We start from the raw sequence: 19,765 nt of genomic DNA on the forward strand, positions 1-19,765 counted from the left end.
TTCCTCAAGATTTCAAGAATGTGAACTCTAGTTTCCAGTTAAATGGCTCTTTTCTTTGTCTATCTTGTCACTTTGAATTTTTATGAACTATGTTAATGGCTTTTAATTCGAGTTGCTTGTACATGTGGTGTTAGGAAAGCTAAAGCCCTGATAGAATTAAATCTGGCTAGGGACATCAAGAGCAACAAGAAAAGCTTCTGTAGGTATGTTGGTGATAAAAGGAAGACTAGGCAAAATGTGGGCCCTCTCCAGAAGGAAACGAGAGACTTGGTGTTTACACAAGATATGGAGAAGGCCAAAGTACTCAACAACTTTTTTGCCTCAGTCTTCACCAGCAAATGCTCCAGCCACACCACCCAAGTCACAGAAGGCAAAGGCACGGACTGGGAGAATGAAGAACCACTCACTGTAGGAGAAGATCAGGTTCGAGACCATCTCAGGAACCTCAAGGTGCACAAGTCCATGGGACCTGATGAGATGCATCCACGGGTCCTGAGGAAGGTGGCGGATGAAGTGTCTAAGCCACTATCCATCATATTTGAGAAGTTGTGGCAGTCCAGTGAAGTTCCCGCTGAGTGGAAAAGGGGAAACATAACCCCCATTTTTAAAAAGGGAAAAAAGGAAGACCTGGGGAACTACAGGCCAGTCAGTCTCACCTCTGTGCCCTACAAGGTCATGGAGTGGATCCTCCTGGAAACTAACGCTAGGGCACATGGGAAATAAGGAGGTGATTGGTGACAGCCAACATGGCTTCACTAAGGGCAAATAGTGCCTGACAAGTTTGGTGGCCTTTTACAATGGGATTACAGTGTTGGTGGATAAGGGAAGAGCAACTGACGTCATCTACCTGGAATTGTGAAAAGCGTTTGACACTGTCTTGCATGACGTCCTTGTCTCTAAATTGAGGACACATGATTTGATGGATGGACCACTCAGTGGATAAGGAATTGGCTGAATGGTCCCACTCAAAGAGTTGCTGTCAGTGGCTCAATGTCCAAATGGAGAGCAGTGATGAGTGGTGTTCCTCAGGGGTCAGTGTTGGGACCAGCGCTGTTTAACGTCTTTGTCGGAGACATGGACAGTGGGATTGAGTGGACCGTCGGCAAGTTCACTGATGACACCAAGCTGTGTGGTGCAGTCGACACGCTGGAGGGAAGGGATGGCATCCAGAGGGACCTGGACAGGCTTGAGAGGCGAGCCTGTGTGAACCTCATGAAGTTCAAGAAGGCCAAGTGCAAGGTCCTGAACATGAGCCGAGGCAATCCCATGCACAAATACAGGCTGGGCAATGAGTGGATTGAGAGCAACCCTGAGGACAAGGACTTGGGGATATTAGTGGAGGGAAAACTGACTGTGAGCCAGCAATGTGCGCTCGCAGCCCAGAAAGCCAACCTCATCCTGGGCTGCATCACGAGAAGTGTGGTCAAGGGTGGTTATTCTCCCCTTCTACTTCACTCTCATGAGACCCCACCTGCAGTGCTGTGTCCAGCTCTGAGGCCCCCAACATAAGAAGGACATGGACCTGCTCCAGCGGCTCCGGAGGAGGCCACAAAGATGATCAGGGGGCTGGAGCACCTCCCCTGTGAGGACAGGCTGAGAGAGTTGGGGTTGTTCAGCCTGGAGAAGAGAAGGCTCCAGGGAGACCTTCTAGCGGCCTTCCAGTACTTAAAGGGGGCTACAGGAAAGATGGGGAGGGACTCTTTATCAGGGAGTGTAGGGATAGGATGGAGGGTAATGATTTTAAACTGAAAGAGAGAAGATTTAGATTAGACCTAAGAAAGAAATTCTTTACGGTGAGGGTGGTGACACAGGAAGAGGTTGCCCAAAGAAGCTGCGGCTGCCCCCTCCCTGGGAGCGTTCAAGGCCAGGTTGGACGGGGCTTTGAGCAACCTGGTCTAGTGGAAGGTGTCCCTGCCCATGGCCGGGGGGTTGGGACTAGATGAGCTTTAAGGTCCCTTCCAACCCAAACCATTCTGTGATTCTATGAATTTTTGCTAATTTAAATATCTGTAAACCTGCAACTGATGAGTATCAAAAATAAAATGTTACAATTAAAAAAAAAAGTTTTATTTAGAGAAATATGTTTAAATACATGTTCTTCACAAATTGAAACACCGTGCAAATATTAGCTTTTGGATCTTTCATTCTTTCACAGTGCAAGAAATAGTCTAGTTGTGAAGGGTGGGTTCCTTCTCAGTACTTTTTTGCTGTTAGAAGAATCAGTTGAAGCCCTATATGGTCCTGGCATTAAAAAGAAGTTTGTCTGGAAGTAATTTCCTTAGATCCCAGCAGTTTGTGGATTTCCAATATACCTTATGGTTCTTGGTGCTGCAATATGCCTCTCAGTGCAGCCACTCACTTTGTTGCACCAACCCCTTTGTAAACTCTCTCACCTACTGGTCATCGCAAATTTTGAGAAGCGGTTAGTCTATGTCCTTACTCAGAGTTGGTTGTTTCTCAGGCTGTGTGAGAGCAGCATCTCTGATCTCCCTCAGATAAGCTGTAGCCTAGGTTGAACACACCAAAAGGAGGGAGGAGGAAAGGTGGGAGTTAAGGAGTGTATATTTCCAATGAAGTCATACTCTCTTATTTTCAGATAAAGCTTTCCCCTGGGTTAAAGAAGCTTTTCACGGTAACAGCAGTGAGTGCAATATCTGTTATTTTTCTGGCCCATCACTTTAAAAGAAGACGTGGAAAGAAAAACAAGAAAGTGCCACCATGGGAACCAAGTCATCTAGTATTAGAGTGTACCAAAGCAGCTGCATCAGAAAAAGGTATGTGAAAGAACCCCCAAGGTCTCTTTTTTTGTTTTCTTAGAGGGGAAGAAGAGGGGTGTGAGGGGATGGGCGTGCAGTAGTAAAACAAATTACTTTCCTTTAATGCTGAGTAGGTTTGAATTATTAAAGTAAAAACTGTGCAAATTAGGAACAAAATTACAGTGTGTTTATAAATAAGCTGGTCTTGTTCTCAAAGGTGAAGCTTCCATCACGAATTTGGATTAAAACTTTTTTTATCAATGGTGTATTAACAATGGGGTTTGCTGTTCTTGTGGACATATGTCAGTAGTGAGAAAAGCAGAGTTAATTTTTTATGGGATGGGAAAATATGCTCAAATGCATGTTTATTGTCATAGATATTGACTGTTCTAATTTGTAGTTTCTCATGTAGAACTGTAAAAAAAAATAATTGTTGTTGCTTCTAAACTGGATTTTATTGAAAAGAATAGGTATAGTTCTTAATAGATCTTGCTAACGAAAGATACAACGTTTTGAGTTTGCAGCAGCTTTAAAATCACTGTATCTCTTAGGTTCTAGTTGTTCCAGTAGTCGTCAAAACTTGACTCTTTCTCTGAGCTCTGCCAAGGAAAAAGGATCTCAGTCTTGTATCTATGCAAATGGAGGACTTTTCAGTAAATACTCCGGTTCAGTTCAAAGCCTGGCCTCGGTACGTAAAAGTGTTTTAAGGCTCTTGAATATCTGTTAACTTGCACTGAATATGCACCTGATGGTTTCACTGAGCTGAAACAACTTTCCTGAACAAACTGCGCAGAAGGTGATGCTGAGAAGGCCATGGTACTTACTGTATAGTAAAAAGAGTTTCTAGGCAGATGGCTTGGGTGTAAAGTACTCTGGTAGGAATGTAGTTTTAAGGATACTCTGTATAATAACACTTGAGAATTTGTTCATTTTTTTTTAAGGTTCAGAGTGCCACCTCTTGTCACAGTTGTGCTTGTGCCAATTCTAATTCCTGGGATAAAGCAGATGAAGATGATATTAAACTTGTCAATATTCCAGTGACCACACCTGAAAATTTATATTTGATGGGTAAGTTATAATAAGCATATTCAGCATCTACCAACAATGAATGTAAATAATTTCTTGGTTTTGTGGCAAAGTGACACTTGCACAATATTACTGTGGTGTTCTTTCGCAGTGTCCTGTTGGCATGTGTCTAAGAACTTTTCCATAAGATAATGAAATCTTGATCTAGAGTTAGTTTTTCAAAATATGTATTTTTTAAATTCCTTTATTTGTAGTAGTAATCCATAAAATTATTTTTAAAAGTCAATAGGAAAAAATACATTGAACATTGTTGCTTTAATCATATTGTGAACTTCTTTATCTTATTAAAAAGGCAGATATCTTTTTTTTGTTAGACTGGGAATTACTGTTTTAAAAACTTACATCCCTGCTATAATCGTGCTTATTAGCTACATAGTTTCCTGTGACTCTAAAACGTGAATACATATGGAAGCTGTGTGTTTGATGGAATGGAGGTATTCCTGATCTCCCCTAGGTATGGAGCTTTTTGAAGAAGCACTGCGTCGATGGGAGCAGGCACTGACTTTCCGTAACAGGCAAGTTGAAGATGAAGCAAGTTGTGGTTCCATTAAGCTGGGAGCAGGAGATGCAATTGCAGAAGAAAGTGTAGAAGTGAGTATATTCAATCTGTAATCTACTGTTGCTGCCCTGACAAATTCGTAGCATTTTGTTACCTGAATCTTTTTAACTTCTAATTCAATTACCAAAACTGAGAATGAATTCAAATTTCCAATTTAGTGTTATTGCATTTAACGGACACCTAACTTTGTTCCTTTTGGTTTTTTTGGTTGGTTATTTGGAGGAGGGGGAGGGAAGGGAATTAGCTTTATTTATTTTTTGGTAATTGCTGTTGCATCAGTGTTTGCTTCTGGATGGTATTATCGAGATACCAAATATACTAGTTCTATGCACAAAATCCCTTGGGTCATCCCTTTCTTTTATGACCACGTGAGAGGATATCTGCTTAGCAAAGATAAAGGTCTTGGGAAAGATGATCCATTTATGAATATTCACAAATAATATGCTTGAACTTTATTTGTATTCCTTTGTTCTTATGAACTAAATTTTGAAATAAACATACACCTGTGTGGCTTTCATTATTTCTAGTGCAGTAAACATCATGGATCATTCAAAAGTATTTTAAAATTTAGATTTTATTTTTATTACACTAAATAAAATATGTGTGTATACGTTGGATGTTGAAGTATTCATCTGACAGTGTCCTTGTGCGGTTTGTAGGAAATTGATGTGGCACAGTTTGCTCTTTGAAGGCTTAATATTCTTAGATTTTACAAAGGAATCTTACAGACTGCAAACAAATAGAAAATCTTCTAATGCCTGTCTTCTTGCAGGATATCATTAGTGCTGAATTCATTCATAAGCTTGAATCCCTTCTTCAAAGAGCTTATCGTCTTCAAGAGGAGTTTGAAGCCACCCTTGGGGCCTCTGATCCTGCTTCTCTAGCTAATGATATTGGTGAGTACTCCTATTTTACATTAATATTGCTTGTAATAATGACTCCTGGGGTGGGGAAGTCACTGAAATATCCACTGAGCAGAAATACATTTATCAGTAAATAAACAAAAAAAACCCCCAGGTTCTTTACATTATTTAATATTTGATGTAGTGCTTGTATTTTAGATAAGAATGGACTGAGAAGAAATTTTCTTCTTTGTGTCTTGTCAGTATACTTGAGAATTTTCATAATACTTCTCCACTTTCTAAAGTTTATATTTACTTGGGTATTTAAATATTTATGCAGTAAGAATATATGACCCTTTTTATAGCATGGGTGTATTAGAGTGTTTCAAAAGACATACGTCTTTTTTGAACTGTCAAACTCTGTATGCATGTACTTTTTCTTTTTTTGGTTTGTCATAATTTTTTTATAAAAAACCAAAACCAAACCAGAATGACTGAGTCTGAAACAGATATCTGTTACCAAAGCTCTTCTCCCTGGTGACTGAAATTTTTCACGGTTATGAGTGACTAAAACCAGGATGTTAAAATGACAAATATAATGAGTAGCTGCTGCCAGACATGTTGATTAAGTACAGATAGTTTGATTATTTAAAGAATTAGTTTAAGATGTTCTTAAAGGCTGATACTGTTATGCTCTTTCATAATTCAAGATCAAGCATCTGAACTCAGCTGTTAGACTTTAAAGGCGGAACATGTTCTGGGATTAGTTTTAGTCAGTGGTCTTGTTTGTTAGGCTTCAGCTTGACTGACACGAGGTGGCAGTACTCTCATCTCTTAGCCCTCATGTTACTAAATACAGCTCTGAGTAAGGTGGAAATTAAATTTAGGTCAGAGTTGGCTTTCTGACATATCTGCACACACCTGTTAATGTAATTCTTAAAGCAGAAAAGAGTTTGAATGTTTTATTTTGGTGTCTGAAACCATAAGCCCTAAATAAAGTTGCATTGTATATCCATTATTAAATTACAAGTTTATTTGTAATTTCTGTCTTCAGGCAAAATTAATAAAATGGTATTCAAAGGACTCAATGTGATGTTCAATGTGTTTAATTATTGTTTTGCTTGGTTACCCTGGAAAATTTGTATTTTATTTTTTTAAGATGTGATAACTGGATTCTTGTTTATCACGAATATTCCGAGAATTGAATTCCTTCCAAGTGTTCTTTGTAGAAAACATTTGTGATCTCTTGAGTAGATGCCTGTTACTTTATTATGAATTTTATTTGTGCTGGCCCAAATGAGTGAGGAAAACAAGTAAAGAAGTGGTTTAGTGAGTAGTGTTTTCACTGTTCAGGATTTGGGGCTTTTTCAGCATTATCTTGGATTTGTGGCTTGAACAGCAAGTAATATATTAGAGAATGTTTCACTTTTTCAGAATTTTTCAGAACAAAACCAGAAGAACATCATCTGCTTCCAAGCACTGTGGTGCTTGGAAGATTTAATACAGAGGATGATTTTGTTCAATACTCAATATAAAAACATTTATTCACTCAAAATTTCTTAGTTTACTTTCCTGTGGGATATGATACTGAGTGTAGTGTATGAATGTTTGAAGTAGGACGTTTTTGAGATTGACAGTTTTTTAGTAACTTTCCTGGAAGGGACAGAAAAGTATGTTTGGGAGAATCCTAGATGCTCTCTTGTGGGTTTATTCCCCCCTCCCTTTTTTTAATTTTTTTTTTTTTTTTAATTTGGTAATCTAGTGAAAGAAAATGAAAGCTGCTGTCAACAGACTTTCCTTTACTACACAAAAATGTGCATGTTAACATGTAATACTTATTTTGTTTCACTTCTATTGAAAGCTTTGTATTACTCTTCTAGGAAGTAGGCTAGTATAAACATCGATCACTTGTTTTCCTTTTTGTGTGTGTATGTGTGTACACATGTGCAGGTATTAACAACAACAGGGATGTAAGGGTTCAAGAGCCACAAGAAAAAGCAAGTCCAAGAAAATTATGAAATCCCAGTGACCAAAACAAATAAAGATAGTACAGTATTCTTTACACTACTAAGAATAATATCCTACTGCAGAATACAAATGACAGTTCTGAACAGAAACAGAAATGAAGGTGCCTCTGCTCTGTAGTAGGAATGTGTATCATTTGTGTCAGAAGAGGCAGCATCTGGTAAATCTGAATCAGTAGTCCTGGACAATTTATATCCAAAATTTGTTAAAGAAGCTAGATAAAGAAAGCACCCTAATCCATCGTTTACTATTCACTAATCTTGGAAGGTGCAAAATGTTCCAAATGATTGGGAAATCGCCAGTTTAGTTCCAAATCTTAAAAAGCAAACCACCCTAGAGCTCCAACACCCAAGTTAAGCAACATGCCTGTGAAATAGTGTTGCTAATCTGCAGTTCTGTTACCACAGACAACATAATAAAAGGTGTAATTAGTGCCAGCTGGTATGGTTTCAGGGTAGGTAGTTTTTCTTGGACTGTAGATTTTTGAGAGATCTGCAATTTGGGGGATTGATATAGCACACGTTAGATGATAATAGCTCATGGACATGAACGTTTGTTTATACTTCTGTCCACTGTTAAGGGAAAAGTTTTCTTTTTAGCGAAGATGTTTGGTCAAACATTGTAACTTTATCAACTACATAGCTGATAAAATCATTTGTAGAGCTGGAAATTGATTTTAAAAAATCATTTAAGACATTGAAAGCATTGAATTAATGAAAAGGAAAGTTTAGTAATATTGATCTGAATTATTTGTTTAAATGGTTACAATCTTAACAAATTAATTTGAATCCAGGAAAGTATGGATTGTACATACATGTGAGAGATTTTAAAAGAAAAATAATAGAGAAACACTCTTGGAATGCATTAGGAAAATTATGCATCACAGTCAGTGTAAGTTCTTAGCACAGTGCTGTAGAAAAAACACCACTGCTAATCTTTGGCTGTTTGAAAAGGACAGCATGAGCATAGAGACAGAGATACAATCTTGTTTTTCTATGTTTTTAGAATACTGTGTCCAGTTCTGTTGTTCATGTTTCAGAAGATATGGAAATACTAGACAGCTCAAAACAAGCCATAAAAATGATCCATGTTTTGGAAAAGCAAGCTAATATGTGGTTTAAGTTGCATATGTCCAGCTCCTTATTGAAGAAAATACTGAGAGGTGACTTACTTGTTCTGAATAGCTACTTACACATGGAAAAGGTATGTGGTGCTGGGGGTTTTGTAGACCTTGTTGTCAAAGTCATAACCAGATCCAGTTTCTGGTTGTTCAAGTGAAACAAGTTAAGTTCTGAAGTAAGTTGCCTCTGAGGCATATTGAGGGTATTTCAGTGTTTTAGATAAAGATTTTTTTTTTGGATGCTGTTTTGAGGGATATTTTTATTCCTCTTTGAGAGGAAGAGATGGACTTGGGGGTAAATGGTCATTGTGGTCTTTCTGGTATTTAAGCATTTCCCCTTACTACTGCTCTTTTTTCTTCTTTTGTGGGCCTTGGAGTGAACAAGAAAAAACTTTTGTTGTCCTTAATAGGATCATAACACTTGTAGCTTGTTGTTAGAATGCTTATAACCAGCTTTTAAGCTTCAGGGTTTCAACTGTTGACTCACAAGAGTAATCAAAATTATTTGCTTTGTTTTTTCTCTTATACACATGATGGTTAGATATAGTTTGTGGATTTTTCTTCCATTTTCTGCATCTGAAGCATTTGTGATTAGCCACAGCTGGAGACAGGGCTCTGACAGTTGGACAAATGCTATCAAGTGTTATCAAAAGACTTGCTACACAAATGTCTGACTAGCACTTCTTATTCAGAAACCCTGGGTTATAATGAACTCCAAATTTGGTCAGGAAGGAAACTTTCAAAGGTAAAAATTTCCATCAATTTCTGGTTTTCAGCTTTCTCTCTAAAATCTTATGTCAGACTTCTGGGGCTCCTGAAACCACACTCTCCCCTACTTGTCTACTAGTCACAGATGTTGCTCCTTCCCAGAACCTTTAAATGTATTGCTTCCCAGACCATCATTTCCGTCTCCCTAATCAAATTAAGATCTTAGTGCTGCCATTGATCAATCATACCACAGACTTGCTTTTCATTTTGTGATCTCACTTACTGGTTCAAGTTGGTTGACATGATAAACAATTTGCCAACCAGCTTTGAGAAACAGCTTTCTGGAGGAGACCATGGTAACATACAACATACAATACAACAGCTTGTCACTGTAACCACTGTCTTTCATGATGTGGCTGAAAGTGCTTCTCTTCTGTCTGCTATGACAGGTAAAAGGTAGCTTGTCAGAGCCAGCAATCATCACTTGAAGTGGTTGCATGCTGTTCTTGTGTAAATGAGCACCTCCAAGTGTTTCTTTTGTTTCTTAGTTATATGTAAATTAAATATTCTCTCTTCCAGATATTTCTGAATATTTAACTTCCAGCAGTGCAGAAGATACAGGTATAAATAAATACCTTTTCTCCTTGTGGGTAGAATTCTATTAATAGTAATATTAAAAGTAATTGCAAATAATAATTTTCAACTCTGTAAGCTATTGTTGAGTGATAAACAATAAATATAGCCCTGGAAAAGACTTGCATTTTAAATAGACAAAATAACGGAATGCAATTATGTTCCTTTTTGTTGCATTCTCCACTGGACTTCTAGCATTATCATATAAAACAGCAAGCTAAAATAGGATTTCTATAGCAGAAATATTTCTGGACATGAAATTAAAACAAATATGTAGGGCTGAACTGCTGCTGGTTTTGTGCTGATCCTCTTAGGACTGTGAAACAACATGGGAAGCCTAGAAACAGGCTTTCCTGAGGCAGGCTATAAGCTGCTCTGAATCAAGAAGGAGGCAATTGGCAGAAAACTGTGAAACAAAATATTCGTCTTGTTATTTCCAAGGGGTGAAAGTGAGGGGCTAGAGGGTTAAAAGCTTACAATACTTCCTGCAGTCTGTCCTTGAAGAAAGTTCTTTTTTTTTTTTTTTTTCCTTTTTAGATCTTTTCTAGCAGACTGAAATGTTAGTTGAGCTAACTTGGGAGGAATGCAAAGAGTTAGGAAAGAAACAATAGCTTTACTTACTAGCAGAATTGCAGGTCAGAGGGGAAAATTCTCAAATTGTAGGGCTCCTTGTCAGTACTGAATTCATAATACTTCATATTATTATTTTGACTTCTACTGTAAAAAGAAATGCTGGCACTCAAACTAATGGTGACTTCTGTACACTGGCCCTTAAACTTTTTGATAATAACATTAATACCTATGCATTGGTTACTTTTTTATTTTAAAAAAACATTTACTTTTTGTATTAATTATATAATTTAAAACAAATTAATTGTTTGAGCCACTGCAGTAAAAGATCTCTCACAAAGGTCTGTGTTGTTGGATGATTCTCTTGGAAGGTTTGTCTGTTTCTTTTTTTAATTTTCTTCTCACACTCAAAGATATGCTTGGCATTTTGGAGAGAATAAGCACAGCCTTTAACCTAGTGACAAAACTCTTTGGAAAACATATTTGCATATTAGAAACCTTTTCTCCAGCTGCTCTTAAAACAAAAAAATCTTTGCATAATCAGTGAAGCTGTTGAAAGCTCGTTTTTATATATTTTATTAATACAGACTTCTATAATGTTTTACTGTCCACAGATGAATATCTAGGGCCTGTATTCTCCTTCCTGCCTCTGAAATGTTAATGGAAAAATTTGTTTGAGAATATTATGTTTTATATGCACAAGAAATGTTTCTAATTCTCAGGCTCCAATGAGGGGCTGAGCAATTCGTAATAATTCATATAGGTGTGCTCTAGTAGTACATACTGTGAAATAATTTCAAAGCAGCATAACTTTTTATGATAGTTTGAAAACGTTTGCTTGCTTTGTGTTCCTTGAAGATAATTTTAAATTAAGTGATATCTTAATTTCTTGGAGAAGGAGAAGACATCTTTCTAGTGGCTGAAAGAGAATTGAAATCAAAACAAAAGAAAACAATAGCTTTTTCTTTAAGTGTGGAAATATATTCATCCCAAGAAATGCTCTTATAAAAGAAAGAAAATTATTATTAGGTCTGAGGAAAAGCCCAGAAAAGTTATTCCAAACCTATTTTTAAAAACATAATTCATATTTTGAACATAATTTAGTTCTTAGAGTTTATGGAAGTTCAGTAACTGCTGAAGCTTACTGCGTTTCACTGTGAGGTCTCTTGTATTGCAACTTATTGCTGCAACTCCTTATTTCTGACTCACAATAGATACTTAAAGGGCAGATGTTTGAATTGGATAGTATGTCTTCTGCTGTGAATAGTATTTAGGACTTTCATTTAAAGGCATATTTGCCCAATATAAATTGTGCTTCCTTTCTAAATTGCCTTCAACAAAATTCTTTACCAGAAAGCACCTAAGCACAATGTTGAATAGTAGAGTAAGATTAGTAGTTAAAAGTTCAATTAAAACTGTAAACAAAAATATTTCTCCAAATGTGTCTATGAAAAGATTATAATGCTTGGCTTTCTCAGTGATACTCTTAATTTTGGCAATACTGTACTAAAAACTCAAAATAGCTTTGAATAGACCTGCAGTGAAGTTACTGGTACTGAAAAAGATTAGTATTTGATAATCTGTATCTTTATGTTGGTATTTGATAACCTGGAGTGTATGTTTGTGTTTATCTTAAAAGCTGAAGTTTCATTGCGTAGTGAAACAGATTAGCTGAAGTCTTTTCAGCAGTGTCTCAAAATAATCTGTTTTACTGTACACTGAACCAACAACATTGGAGAACTCAAGGTCACTTGCTGTATGTTAGCTTGGGGGGTGATACGCATAGAAATTTCCAAAAACACTTCCAATAGATCAGAAAGAGTCCATTTCTGATTTTTGAGGACCCTTGTTACCATTTGCCCATCAGCTTTGCTCTTAAATCCAACCATGCAGGCTATTTATACACTTGGTTGCTTTTCCTTAAATGGCATCCCTGAAACCTGTCTTCTTTCTCTCCACACCAAAACTCCTATTGAAGCCCTTGTCTCTCTCACTTCTTGACTCCTGACGTGTTCTCATGTCTTGCCTTGTCCATTTAAAACTTGCTTCTCTCACATGGACTTAACTGTTGTTTATAAAAATCACCTTTACTCATTCTTCTGACCAGATTATTTCTTTTGCTTAAGCTATCTCCCTCAGGAGCTTCTCCAAATGAAACACAAGCTATTCCTCCTTTTAGCTCTAAAGGCTGCTCATAATTGAGCCACAGTCCAACTACCTGATTTAGTTCCCCAACCTTTGTTCAGTTAGCTGTTCCTGTGCTTCCCTGATCAGTCCTCCTAACACAAAATCCATCTGCTGTTTTTCAACTGTTTCTGCTTGTTCCTTACAACATTTGAGCAGCTGCAGTCGTCTCTTTCCCCAGATCTCTTCTTAGCATGAGCTTCCTCGTTCCACATAGTTACCCGGGCAAACTCTGATTACCACCTTCTTTTTCCTTTCTTCTCTGCCCATCAATTTTAAATCCCTGATAAAAAGGGGGAAGTAGAATGAAGCTGTTCCAGTTCCGTACATGAGTAAGGACCATTTGTACAGCAGTTTATGCAGTTAATACCCCACAATATTACTCAACTAGGACTAGTTTTAACATGTGCTGTATTATCTATGTGTTTATAACGTACCCCACAACAGCAAACACACATGACTAACGCTACTTTAAAGGCATATTTTTTGAGCATTCTTTTTGCATCTTTTTTGTTGGCCATTCTAGTGCTTAGTTTTAGTCAATAGCTTCTCCTGGTTTTGTTTTTGTTTTGTTTTTTTTTTTTCCAAACCTTTTAAAAAAGTACACGTATTTACCTTCTTTTTGTGTAAAGAAAACTGATCATTTTCCCCACACATCAGGGCTTGATTTAATAACCACTTGTCTTCATTTTGAACACTTCTGAAAAGTGGTGTGTAGAATAAGTGGAAACAGTCTTCCAAAGGCAGAAAGTTACTGCTTTTTTTTTTTTTTTAACTCCTCTCACATGTTCTTATGGTATGTTCTTAACAAGTTATAGTTTAGAAATTCTTTTTCTTACTAAAAAGGATGTACATACACTTAACTTCTATGTGTTTATATACATTGTGAATATAAATGTTCCAGAGGCAGGAAAAATCATACCAGACAGATGGCAAGTAGTGAGGACGGGATAAGTGTTTATTTTTCTGGCTGGAGTATCACAGTGTGAGGTTATATAAACTGATGATCAAGAACATGTTTTGGCCCATAGGGCTAATTCCTGTTTTAGAACTTCTACTAAAACAATTTATTCTTGCATTAAAGTCTGTTTTTAAGAGAGGCTTGTCTGAAACATTCTTGGGCAAAATGATGGAAGGGGAGCCAGAACGGGGTGGGGGAGATATAGACAGTGATAGCTTCGAGTTTGAAAAAACTTCAAAGGTAATCAGCTCTCTTAGCTTTGCAGCTTAATCTTGAAAGTGCAGAAACAACATTTTGAACATTTCTGATTGCTTTTGAGCACAATATCAAAATGGAATATTGACAGAATTGTATAAAATCAGCAAGTGTAGCTCTCTACACTATAGTTCCTTTACTAATTCATTAGTTCAGTTAGGACTAAAATAGATGAACTTCTGTCTGTAATTTATTTCCAAGGTCTTAAAATGAAAATGTGTCTGTGTGCACACATGCAAAAGCAAACAACCTTTCTTAACTGATGTGTCTACTATGTTTAAATCTTGCTGCTGTTTAAGTCAAAGTCTCTGACCCATCAGCCTGACATAAATGGTTGTAGCATATCCTCATAGCAGTTGTTTACTAGGCTTGTTATTTAGTACTAGCCATACCCCATTGCTACAACAATACACGTTCATTTACATAAGTTTACCCTATAATGTATGGGAGGCACAAGTAGCTTATGTAAGTATCATTCCTAAAGGCCTTTTTATATCTTAGAATTTTCTTAAACTTTTGTTTCAGCTTGAAATGTTTCAAAGTTTAACCTATATGTGGGAGTAAATCCATTTTTGTGGAAAGTTATAGCAAAAGTTTCTGTGAACAATAACAAGGGAGTAAAATTTATTATTTATGTGTCATTTTTCTCTCATGCATATATTTATGCAGTTAATTACTAAAACTTACAAAAACTTAAGATGTGTTTTAAATAAAAAATTAAGATGTGTTTTATTTCCCTTTTGACAGCTCAGGCTAAACTTTTTAAAAATAAATTACTGTTAGTTCTCTAATTCTTTGTGGGATATCTGGTCTGTGCACTATGTCCCACCGTACCTCGCAATCCTGTTTGTAGCAAAGTGCTGTAGTGTAGCTGATTCAAGAGCACATGTCTGTCACACCAGGCTTTATTCTCTCTACTGCTATTTAAAGCTGCCCTTGTTCTACATGCAGATATGCTGCAAGTATTTAAAAGTAAACAGATACATATTTCCAGATAGCCTAAATTATGCACATTTATTATTCAAGCTTTTCTTTATTTTACTTAAGTTTACGACAGATAACCATTATATTGACTAGATAGCAGCTTTAACTACTTCTGTTTGAGTAGCTGCTAATCAGTGTCAAGCTATATTCTAGGGTCAGGTTGCACTAATCTTTACTTACATTATAATTCAAGTATTAATATGTTGTTACTAATGCATTTAGCAACCTTATAGTATTGTGGTTTGTTTGTTTTTTTTAATTTGAGTTTTGTAACTGGTGTTAGTTAGTAAACTAAAGGTCCAGAGGAAGAACTCTTCATCCAGTACAATTTTTTTGAGGATTCTTACCTCATTCTTTCCTACTCTCTGGTGCAAGTGGAATGCAAGCAGGCCCCAATCAGTTGGGCACTTAAGATATTCTTTAAGCTTTATTGTTTAAAGTTAAGCATGTGTCTTGCCAATTTAGGTTCTTAAACTGTATGCTGTGTGCAGCTGGGTTTGCAGAAGCCAGTCACGTTCCCGAGTAGTTTTACTGCAGAATTCTGTAAGACAGTTATGCCCTGAAGTTCAAGTGAAGGCTAGGGTTATTGTGCTCTCCCTGAAGAGTTTGCCTGTGTCAGATATGCTAGAGTCTTCATTCTGAATACAGAATCCAAATGTTAGTCCAAATCAAATATATATATTTGCATCTTTTGATGCTTATTTCACTGAGGACCACCAGTTAGATAGTTGGTTCTGTCTTTCTATTTTTCTGTTAATTCTGGGGATAGAAAGGTATCAATCTTTCTTTTCTGATACTGTCTTCATACATGTAAGTGGAATTGCCAACTGCTAGACAATATATTTTTCTTTTAATGGAAGAACAAATGAATATGTGGGTTCCTTTTGTCAGTCTGTCTCACTTGCTTTGAAATGTCAACATCCCTGAAGCCTAATATACTGGCTAAAGAAAAACCTTTCCAGCAATCTTGTGTTTAAAATCTTCTTTTAAGAGAATGTGTTGGATGGTCCCTGTGGTTGGTTGGATAGCCCTGTGCTGTGGCCAGCAAAATAGTCTATATGCTAGCATACTGAACTGGTTACTCTTTCTTTTTTATGTATAACAAATTAGGAAACTTTGTAAAGCAACAAGTTTCAGGAGCTGAGCAACAGTTGCTGGTTATTCTTGTCATTTTTAATCCCTGGGTGTGCTACTATCTGCTCTACTGTGAAAAGATGCATGGTAGGAAAGCCAAGAAGGTAACAGTGAACAACTACCTTGCAAAGAAACAAGGGATACTGCTAGTAATACACTTGTGTAAACATCTTGCTTTAAGTACCCACTGATTTTAGTAGACTTGCACAGGTGTAGTAGAACTGAGGCAAAAGGGATATAAGTTCACTTGTGAGACTCCTCTCTCAAGTCTGGTGAGAAGACTTTTCTACCTAACTTACTTATGGAGGCCTCTAGTGTAGGAAGGGTATTAAAGGAGCTAATTGGAGATGTGTAAGCCTTCAAGTTAACCTTGTACTTCCTTCTGTAAATATAACATTGCATTTTGAATCTGCTTTGCATCACAATGAGTTAACATACTATCACACTGAATGTGGTTGAACAGACCATTCCATTGTCACTAGAAAGTGTCTGTGCAAAAATAGCGGTAGGTTGCGCTTGTTTTTAGAATGTGAAGAACTAAGACAAGGCAGTGACGCTCAAATCTGATGACTAAGGTATCTGGCAGTCCTCACAGTGCTGTGCTATAAATCCCCAGTGGACAGCCTACATCTTAAAATAAGCAGCCCTGGAATTCAAACTAGACTGCTGTGGACAAAATAGATGTGATGTTTTCTGAACTACAGGAGAATGAGTATGCCAATGAAGAGGAAACAGTGACAACTTTGTGTTGCATATCTATCTAAATAGACTCTGTCCAGATTAGACAGCTGAGCAAACTTGATTGCAAGATCTTCCCTCTCAAATCAAGTGCAAGTATAGAAACTGTTGTCTAAACTATTAGACTTGAAAATGGGAGGGTGATCAGAAATTAAATTCTTCTGTGAGAGATTTAAACCTTAAAATCGGGGAAGATCCACTGATTTTTAGCTTCAGGGTAAAGAAAATAAGTTGCAGAAAACTGTAACCCTGTGTGAATGTAGAAACTTGTAATGTGCAGTTATGAATAATCAAAGTTTACATGTTCAAAGAAACGAAAAGCTGTATGACAGGGAGAGACCTAACAGTGACACATAGTTTACACAGGATATAAATCTCAAATCTGTTTCAGGATCAGAAGTCTATGTCATGCAGAGAGTCAGAGCAGTAGACCAGAGAAGTGAACATACGCATACATTTATTTTGTGTTTACTAAGCTGATTTCTCAGCTGTCAGCACATATGATGTGTTAGTTCAGGTTATAAAATACACATTAGATGATGCTTTATTTTCTTAAAATTCAGATTTCGGCAATCTAGCACCATATGTGTTTATTCTGCCTCTTCCTTGAGATTTGAATTGCAGAGTTCCTCATGGTGAGGTCTTTCTATTTTGAGATTTTGATTTTACAATAAAGCATGCCACGATGATTCAGGGACAGCTTTCATAGGTCACATTCTCTATAACACAGTGATATTTCTAGCCTTTTGATAATTTCTTTGCTTAAAAAAAAATTTGCAACTATCAGAAAGTATTCCAGTTCAGTTATCAAATTTATGGAAAAGTTGTTCAGCAGATTTAAATCTTGAAAGAAGATTTATCACTATTCCAGAGTACCAAAGCTATATAATATTTCCTAATACTCTTGAGTTATTTAATGTACCTGTGTCTATGGATCACAGGAAATAAATTATATTTAAATTCCTTTCTTAGGTATATTTGATTTTTACTTGTAGAGGCTAAAATGACTACTTATGCACAAGCACTTTGTGCTGTCTTTGCTGGATTAGAGCATTCAAGGTGCTTGGTTTTGCTGTTTTATAATATAAGAGCAGTAGCCATATTGTTTTGTTTTATACATCATTAAACCTGTGGTACTCAGCAGATAAAATAACTTTATGGACAAAGTCAGTATCTTGAAGGTCTGAAAATAACCAAATTATTATAAACATTCCAGAAATTGCTATTATTTCTTTCCAAAGTATGTGAAAAATCTCTTGAGGATGATAAGGTTATTTTGGGCAAGTTCATCTTTTTCCAGATGACAAATATTGCAAATCAGTACATCTCAGTTTTCAGGTGGGTTTTATTGCTTATGTATATAAACTTAATGGATTGTACTATTCAATTTTTATATGCATTCTCTACTCGTTTATATTTAAGCATGAAGAATTTATTACTGTCATCTGTACACATTCAGCTTTTAATTAGCTGGACTCCTTTTGTCTTAAGAATAACATCAAAGTAAGAAATACAGAACACAGAGTGAATGAAGACCATCTTGTATTTTGTATAATGATGATCAGGTGAGCATTCAGTGTCTTGGAAAATGGGCCTTTGTATACCTGTGTGAGAGTATTGTAGTAGAAGACTTTTATGTGGACCTTGAAGATTATAGCTGTATTTGGAAACAATTATGAAAGCTCTGCTGAGTCAACTTTTACTGAGGAAGTAAGATTTGGCCTTCTATTTGCACAAAACCAGAAGATTATTCACTGCATGAAAACTAGTAAGCTTTTTGTTAAGGATGTAATTTGAAGGCTCAGCAGTTAGCTCAGCCAAATCTTACCTTCAAATAGGTCTGTGAGTACTAGGAGGAGGGTGAAATTGCAAATACTAAGTCCTTGGTGCTGTCCTATACTCAGTTTTCCTCAGTTGTTCCTTTCCATTAGACTACTGCTTCAGTTGGCGAGTTTCCTAGTCCAGTACTGGTGAGCAGAAGCTGTGTGTTCACAATGGGGACCTACTTGAGGTGTGAGCACATACTGACAGCCAGGCTGGATGATTGTACAGCACTGAAGTGTCTTTTTGTGGGTTTAGTGGGAGTGGGAGGAGTGTTGTTTTTTTTTTTTTTTTTTTTTAAGGAATCTGTCGCTTCAGTTTGCATCAGAGTGGTCCCAACAAAGAACCATGAGACATGCTAACATACTGGTAGATTTGATTAGATATTTTCAAAAAACCCTGACCTGAAATATATTTTTATGCTGAAGTCAATAACAGCTTTGTTTATATGCAGTGAGGTGAGATTCCTCCAGCTATAGGCACTTTCTTGAACCCAGATATTTGTGTTACTGGAGAATGTAAACACATAATTTAACAATAACTGTTAAATTCAGAATGATCTGTGTGGACACCCTGCTCCATTATTGACTTGCCTTTTTTTAACCTGTAGCTGTATGACCCAGTCATCAGAAGGTGCTATCTGAAGGTTGGGATTGTTTTCTTTTCATAAAAAACCACATAAAGTAAAAGTCACTGCTTTCTAGGTGCATCCTGTAAGACTTCATGTGATACATTAGTAGCTACTTGGCAGGACTGATGATTTTTTTAATGAATATTCAGTCAACACTCTCAGAGTTATGACTATTTCTAAATGTAAATAAAGCTGCTTTTGGATGCTTCAGTAAGTGGTGACAAACCACTGTGCCTCTTGTGACTAACTAGAAGACTGTGACACATTCTCTTGAAACTGAATTATGTAGTAATTCATGCTTCTGTGCTCTCTGAACTTGATTATTGTAATTCCTTTCTCTAGGCATGAAGCCACACATCTAAGGGCCCTGATTAGCACACAACACAGTGACTGTCTGTGTGGTAGCCTGGCAGAATACTGGGACCCTGCTACTCTTGGGGCACCCTGACTTTTCATAAGTGGATTCCTTTACAATGTTTTTTCCTCTTCAGAGTCTATCAAGTCTCTCTCACCTGTCTTCCTGCTTGTGGTGTATTACTGCACTGATGTTTCACTGAAGTGGGAGGGCTGGGGAGAATAGGAAGCCATGGCTAAACTATGGAACTAAATTCCTTAACTCCCAGTGGGTTCTTTGCCAGTGGGTAAGTGCTTTCCTTTTTTAACCTCTGCACGTAAGTGCCAAATACACTTGAGAACTCATGCCATGTTTCATTCAGGGTTGGAGGAAAGATAACATGTAAACAGTTTTCAGAATTTTA

At 36.9% G+C, this 19,765-nt stretch overlaps 1 protein-coding gene across 1 annotated transcript in view; it reads left to right on the forward strand.

Annotated features, from left to right (window-relative positions):
* The window catches only part of MIGA1 (mitoguardin 1), a 44,582-nt gene that overhangs the window by 3,174 nt on the left and 21,643 nt on the right, over window positions 1-19,765 (forward strand). The window contains exons 2-6 of the mRNA XM_074832341.1: window positions 2,597-2,774; window positions 3,308-3,444; window positions 3,698-3,824; window positions 4,297-4,433; window positions 5,174-5,297. Of these exons, the coding sequence (XP_074688442.1) occupies window positions 2,597-2,774; window positions 3,308-3,444; window positions 3,698-3,824; window positions 4,297-4,433; window positions 5,174-5,297 (703 nt within the window). The remainder of the gene's footprint in view (window positions 1-2,596; window positions 2,775-3,307; window positions 3,445-3,697; window positions 3,825-4,296; window positions 4,434-5,173; window positions 5,298-19,765) is intronic.

The sequence above is a fragment of the Strix aluco genome, chromosome 8 (assembly GCF_031877795.1).
Source record: "Strix aluco isolate bStrAlu1 chromosome 8, bStrAlu1.hap1, whole genome shotgun sequence".
NCBI lineage: Eukaryota > Metazoa > Chordata > Aves > Strigiformes > Strigidae > Strix > Strix aluco.